General features: G+C 39.3%; 1 protein-coding gene across 1 annotated transcript in view; it reads left to right on the top strand.

The window, feature by feature from the left end:
* Window positions 1–6,004, top strand: part of hprt1 (hypoxanthine phosphoribosyltransferase 1) — an 8,002-nt gene extending 1,998 nt beyond the window's left edge. The window contains exons 2-9 of the mRNA XM_008282184.1: window positions 785–891; window positions 1,598–1,781; window positions 2,997–3,062; window positions 4,185–4,202; window positions 4,294–4,376; window positions 4,518–4,564; window positions 4,741–4,817; window positions 4,981–6,004. Of these exons, the coding sequence (XP_008280406.1) occupies window positions 785–891; window positions 1,598–1,781; window positions 2,997–3,062; window positions 4,185–4,202; window positions 4,294–4,376; window positions 4,518–4,564; window positions 4,741–4,817; window positions 4,981–5,028 (630 nt within the window). The 3' untranslated portion in view covers window positions 5,029–6,004. The remainder of the gene's footprint in view (window positions 1–784; window positions 892–1,597; window positions 1,782–2,996; window positions 3,063–4,184; window positions 4,203–4,293; window positions 4,377–4,517; window positions 4,565–4,740; window positions 4,818–4,980) is intronic.
* The last annotated feature ends 1,222 nt before the right edge of the window (window positions 6,005–7,226 follow it).

Raw genomic sequence — 7,226 nt, 5'->3', positions numbered from 1 at the left:
AAAAAAAAAACCTTTCAGATGATGTGACCGCGAGGACATCTGCTCAGTATCAGTCATTATTATCTGTAACTGAAAGAGTTTAGCCAAAACAGATGCCCTTGTTTTTGTTTTTTTTTTCATTTTGGCAGACATAAAGGGAAAAGCTTTATTCCAGCTTTACCACATGTGGCGTGCCGACGTTGTTATCCCCTTTTTCATAAAGATCTTGTTGACTTGAAAAGATTCATACTCGGCACAAACACAGCGGCTCTGCTGCGGTCTCTCCCATCGTTCCCACAACACCCCGAGCCCTCCACCAGCTGTCACATGATACCAGTTATGTTGTTTGGGTTCTTGCAGCATGCTAGTTGAACTACAGTATTTAATTAGATTGTACGAAATGGAATAAATCCTGACTGTTTGCCGGATGTTGTTGCTATTTGAGCAAAAATGTTTACCTGGAAAAACCTCTTAGAGTCACAAAGGCAGGATTCACAGACCCTTTAATGAGCTCTAAGGTGGAAAAAAAAATCCATCTTTCTTAGAATCCTAGCTGAGTATTTCCCATAGTGTGGTGGTGGGTGGAGATTTCTGGTTGCCTGCTAATCTGGACAGAATAGGGATTGGTGCTTTGATGTGTGACTTGCGGCAGATGAAGCACATGGGAAAGTAGACCACCATTAACCGCGTCCTCTTTACCTCTTACTGGCCTGTGTCAGATGAATGCCCCATGTCCCCTGTTACATAACCCCCCCGAGATTTTTTTCTTTTTTCTTTAACCCCTTTGTGCCGTGTTTTATTTCAGATCAGCGATGAGGAGCAGGGTTATGACTTGGACCTTTTCTGCATACCAAAGCACTACGCTGCTGACCTGGAGAAGGTCTACATCCCACATGGTCTCATCTTGGACAGGTGAGTTCTGCTGATTCCCTCTCAGGCTTTAAGAAAAGACCAAAGACCCAGCTCTTCACTGAACACGTTTGCACTTGACAGACTGAAAACAAAAATGTTCTGTTTCCTCCCACACAGCCTGCTATTAGCATCAACGCCCTGACACACTTGAACTATGGCACTTATCTAGATTGTTTTCTCCTGACCAGATCCTTGCTTGTGTTGTATCCGCTCTCAGATGTACATCGCTTTGGATAAAGGCGTCTGCTAAATGAAACTGTAGAGTTCTCATATTAGTAGCAGGATGGTGAAAAGGTGGATTGTCTATAAGACTGGATGGCGAGTCTTAAAGTGCTGTTGACCTAATTTTAACAAAAAACAAAGTCGGACACTGTTTAAAATGCCAACAATGATGTTCAGGAAGTGATTATTGTTTTTACTGGTGGCTTGTCTGTCCGTTGAACTTGCGCCTCAGTGGAACTCCTCACCCCTGCTTTTCTATTTTCATTTGTGGACTTACCAATTTATGCAGCTCACCCTTTTCTTTTTATATTCTTAGTGTCATGTCTGTAACTGTATCTCGGTGGTTATTATGCTTTAGAAATGACAGCTTTGCCTGCTGACAGGAACAAAAAGGAAATGGGAACTTGTGCTGACTGTAGCAGAAAACGGAGCTGACTATCCCCTCTCTTTCTTCTCTCTCTCTCTCCCTCCCACGTGACGCCAGGACAGAGAGACTGGCCAGAGAGATCATGAAGGAAATGGGTGGACACCACATCGTGGCGCTCTGTGTCCTTAAAGGGGGTTACAAGTTTTTCGCAGACCTGCTGGACTACATCAAGGCGCTGAACAGGAACAGTGACCGCTCCATCCCCATGACGGTGGACTTCATTCGCCTCAAGAGCTACTGTGTAATTCATTTGTTTCTATATACTTGTACTTTATTTTTAAAAACTTATTTTGTTGAAAAAAATTGCAAATTTGAATACTTGAAGATGTTTTTTTGTTTGAAGTGCACATCCACATGTTCAGACTTTTCGATTGATCAACAGCTGGTGGTACAAAAGTAGAAAACCTGAGCATTGATCTGCACACAATCTTGTGTGTGTGCAACAATTTATATGTACATACCGATGAACTGTGCTTCCCGCCTGAGCAGAAGTTGTTTCCCACATTGTAGTGGACACTGTGGACTAATGTGTAGTAATACATGAGGAGGCCACTGGAGGAGGCACAACTAGTGGGAAAAGTCTGTTTTCTTGTTTACACCAGAATATGTTTCAAATTTGCACTTAAAAAAAAAGATGAATATGAAAGAGATTTTTTTTTTTTTTTTTAATGACTTGCAATATTACAAAAACCTTTTTACCAGGGTTGAGGTGGAAGAGTTGGTTTATTGATTGTGAGGGGGGAAATAATTCATGGCACACATGAGGCCATCCATCCATTTTCTCCTGCCTGACTGAGGTTTACCAGCTGGACCTCCTGTGCACAGAAACATCCTGATCAGCTGCCTGAACCACTGCACATGCATTAAGCTGTTGGATTAAATGTAACATAAATAAATCCAAAAACCCCCTGAAGCTTCCACTTCACTTAAGAGGTCAAAAATAGCAGCAGATGAAACTGCAGCTTTCATGAAGATAACACACAAAACAGTCATCGATTCAGTATATCTGTTCTGTTTCCTAATTATTATTATTATTTTTTTAATCATTTGAGGTTTGCCTGGAGCTTTAATCATGTTTGGCTGCGCCCTCTTTTTGTAACACTTAATTGGGGAACACATCTTAAGAGACACACGAGGCAGTTCTGCATGCTGGCTACAGTTTTAAAATTTAAGATGTTTATGTGTGAGTGCACACATCTATGAAGCTAGAAACCACAAGACAGCATTTATGAATGCTGCAGGAAAAAACAAAATACATTTACTACATGTTCTAGGTCTCAACAATTTTTTGTGAAAACAAGGCGCATAGTATATGATGTAATATGCATTTATAATTTGCTTTAAGACCACCATGTTTTGGCTACTTTTGTTTATTGATTTTCTCTCCATGCCACTACAATATATAAAGTGAAATCTGCCAGTTAACTTCATTCTTTTCTTTTTCTTGTCCTCACAGAACGACCAATCGACTGGTGAGATCAAAGTGATCGGTGGAGACGACCTGTCCACTCTGACGGGCAAGGTGAGGAGGACGGCAGGATTAGGGCTAAAACACACCCAGCTCAACGTATTATAATATTAATAATAATACTTTCAATTTAAAGCTAAATGAACTGAAGTTCATTTTACTGCACTTGTTTTCTATCCAGTGCTTAGCTCAGCACTATTTTCAACATGAACAGATATTTTAAATATAAGGTTTCCTTTTTTGTCAGACAATGAGTATTTCTTAGGTAAGAGCTGTTTTCACCTTTGACGTGTTTCGACTGTCACTTCAGTCTTCCTCAGAAACGACGTCTGCGGTGACATGTCTTTATCAGCTGGTGGTTTCCTGGAGGCGTGACCCGCCTGGCAATCTGTCAGATTTGCCCGACGGGCTACGCCTCCTGCCGCCCGGTGGTCTCTGCAGGAGAGCGTCCCATGTGTGGGACAGCATGAATGCCCCCTCATCACGGTTCATGGTGTCTTTGGGTCGCCTCCTGATTTCTGTGGCCTCCTTGATCCAGCTTTTAAATAAAATAAAAAAAACGCTTTAAACGCTGGATCAAGGAGGCGGATCACGCCTCCAGAAAACCACCAGCTGATAAAGACATGTCACGACAGACGTCAGATGACGTTTCTGAGGAAGACTGAAGTGACAGTTGAAACACGTCAAAGGTAAAAACAGCTCCTATCTAAAAATCATCGTCTGACAAAAAAAGAAAACCTTATACCTCAAATCAGAGCAGACAAAGTGAACCTGATCACAGTAGATATTTTAAATGACCTGAGAGAAATCCACCAAGTCCTTTTTTTAAGACTTTTATATGTTTAGCATTATGTAATACATTTTATAAACCTTTTCTTCCATTAAAGGATTTGGACATAATTCCTAGGTCATTTTTTGGCTTGTGTAGTCATGTGATCATCTGTATGACAAACAAACAGTTTCTCTCTCAGCCACCAGTTTGTGTATTTTTAAAGAAATGCCTCCCATGTTTTACTCCCTGCAAGTCTCTTTGTCATTATGGCTCACTCTTCCTTACAAAGACCTTTTCACTGATGCAGTCAGTTAACGAAGGAGCCAGCACCATGTCATTTCACATGTCCAACTGCATATGTTTAATTAATTATTTGTTCTTTTCTTTTTTTTCCCTCTACACAGAATGTCTTGATCGTGGAGGTACGTAGTGATTTCTTTCCTTCTATTTTCAATTAAGCAGCTTTTATGTCCCAGACCGCTAACGTGAGTTTCCCTCGTGTTGTGTTTCAAGGACATTATCGACACAGGGAAGACAATGAAGACATTACTGCAGCTGCTCAAACAGTACAATCCCAAAATGGTTAAAGTAGCAAGGTAAGTCAGTCCCTTCACGCCTGCCTGTCATATACTAAGTACTGTCACGGTTTGCTGGCCAATGCGATTGTATGTATGTACAAACTACATTAAATAATATTAATAAAATCTTTTGATGATCATCTTGGTTTTTCCCCTCAGTTTGCTGGTGAAGAGGACACCGAGGAGTGTTGGCTACCGACCGGACTGTGAGTCTAACAAAACAAAATCTTTAACAGACTTTTAAGTTTAGTTTGTAGAATATAGTCACTAATTGTAGCTGCAAAATTATGTGATTTTGAATGAAGCTGTGGATACTTTAATGCCAAAGTCAAAAAAAAGGAGACTAATTTATTCATGTTTTTTTGTCTTTATCTTTTTTCAGTTGTTGGATTTGAGGTCCCTGACAAGTTTGTGGTTGGATACGCACTAGACTACAACGAGTACTTTAGAGATCTAAATGTAAGTATTTGAGATCGATAAAGTGTAAAGCATCGTTTGTGGTTTTCTGCAAACAGTATGTATCTGTGTGTTAACGTTAGGTCCAAGCAGTGCAAAATCCTTTTAAACTAATCATGTAAATCAATAATGAGGTGCGATGCTGATTGGTGCGTTTCTGTTTCAGCACATCTGCGTCATTAGTGAAACGGGGAAGGAGAAGTACAAGGCATGAAGAGCACCTCGTAACAGTTTTTAATGTATGGATCTATCATTTCCTTTTGCTGTTCATTTTATATTTGATCACTTCACTTTGTGTCATAAGGAAACATTCTCAGGCTGCTCAGGGTCCCTGAGGATACACTGATAAAGTGATAATCCTGCTTTTGTGTTTTAGTCACCACACATGTTGGATTCACCTTTTTAATTATGGACTGCCTTAGAGACGACAGAGTCTGGGTTAAACAGCATGGAGCCCGGCTTCACCTGCACTTAGTTTAATGCTTTTATTCTCCCTCGCTGGTTCATTTTAAATTTTTTTTCTTTGATTTTTTTTAGCAGTGGAATAATTTATTCAGAGCAATGCTGCGAGCTGATAAGATTCCCAAACTTTTATGAAATATTTTTGTTGATGTCCTTCTTATCTTACCTGGGACTATCAGTGGCTGTTTTATGGGCACTCTTAAAGAGGATGTTGCATTTTCTTTTAAGTCTGTATGTATATTTTGGGACAAAACTTTTCTACGGGACCGTGCTGTGTGATGAGGTTTTCTTCAGATACACTGTGTACAAAAAAAACAAAGTAACATGAGTGTTGGCTGCTGTCCCTAATAAACACACATTGATATCCTGAAGATGAAATATCCTCTTATTTAGGAGCCTTGATGGAGTCTGTGTCCAAACAAAGCGTTCGATTCATCCGCTCTCTTTGTAAAAGACACTGAATCCTTCTAATGCTGAAAACGTGATCGTTTACAGATGTCTCAGTGTTCAGTTGATGCTTCAACTGAGTTGAAAGTTAATCAATCATGTGTGCTGAATCTGTATCTACCACCTAACAATGAATCTAATTTAATTTAACTATTTCCTCACCCCCCCCCCTTTTAAAATTTTTTTTTTTATTTTAACCAAATGAAGCGTGCACATCCAGTCATTCTGTAATCCTGAACATTGCAATACCAGCCATTAAATGTTCTCAACTCCTCCTGTGACGAGTGAATGTTGCTGTTAAGTTTTGTCTTCAATGTAACGCCAAGTACTTGGAGCATTTAAATAAGTTTTGTCCAAGTTGTGGTTAAAATGCAGGGAAGCTTTGATGGAGAGAAGATAAATAACTTGCCTTCAGAAAATTTATTTAGTCGTTTGGTTTGTGTTCTCACAGAAGTGATTCTTTTCCAAATATCTAATAATCTGTTTTTAAATAAGTTTGATCTTTAATCGTCATGAAAATCCTGCATGTTTGACCTGATCTGATCTGAAACCCAAGAAAACTTGAAAATCAGTTTTTTTTAAAAATCTATTAGTTCTTCATAAAAATGTGTTTTTAATGAAAACACTGAAACATTTACTGGTCAGGTGCTGATAAATGCTCTCTTTTTTTTTTTTTTTATTGTACTGGCTGCTTATTACACTGAACACTTAGTAGATTATAGAGGAAGCAACGTCTGCTTCTTCGTTGACACGCTTCCCTGAAACTGAACTTAACCAGTCGTGTTTTCTGATGCTTAACATGACCCCAGTCTTACCCTAACTAGCTAATCTCTGCTTACTCCTGAGCCTGTACAACTAACATCCAGATGCTGTTGTCTTTACTAAAAACAAATCACACATTTAAGATGATTGAAACTGGCATCATCGTAGTTAACAGCTGCAGCCATTGTGATCAGGAGTGAAGGGCTGCTGTAAATGCAAACCGTAAATCTGCAACAACAGTCCATCCAAGTTGTCTGCATGAGGCCTCTTGTGGGCAAATATGTCTATGGGCCAGGCAAAACCCAAAAATATTAAAACTAAAATTACATGAGTTGAGTTTGACAAGGAACCAAATATTTCAAACACTTAATGTGTTTTCTGTCAGGACCACTGAAGCATTTTGATTGCTTGCTTAATCCTAATTTTCAAAATAACTTAATACAAATAATGAATGGGAGCGTGCAGCGCAGCCTGCAGCAAGCAGTGATCTTTATTTTAGCTTTTTGAGCAACTTTGGTTTCTTTGATTTTGCTGCGACTCCATGATGATACTGTTTTCGACTCGTCTTCTGCGTCTGATTCATTCCTTTTCTGCTGCATTTTGGAAGTAAAATAATTCAAATCCTGCCAGTTTGGTTTGCCTGCTCTACTTTGGCATCAGTTGTAGGGATTCACAGTTTGATATTAGTTTAATACTGGGTAAATGAAATCCTTTTTTCATAAATTAAAGTCAATTATTTGC

This window comes from Stegastes partitus, unplaced genomic scaffold (assembly GCF_000690725.1).
Source record: "Stegastes partitus isolate 25-593 unplaced genomic scaffold, Stegastes_partitus-1.0.2 Scaffold263, whole genome shotgun sequence".
Lineage (NCBI taxonomy): Eukaryota > Metazoa > Chordata > Actinopteri > Pomacentridae > Stegastes > Stegastes partitus.
This window is presented reverse-complemented; position numbering and strand designations above follow the sequence as displayed.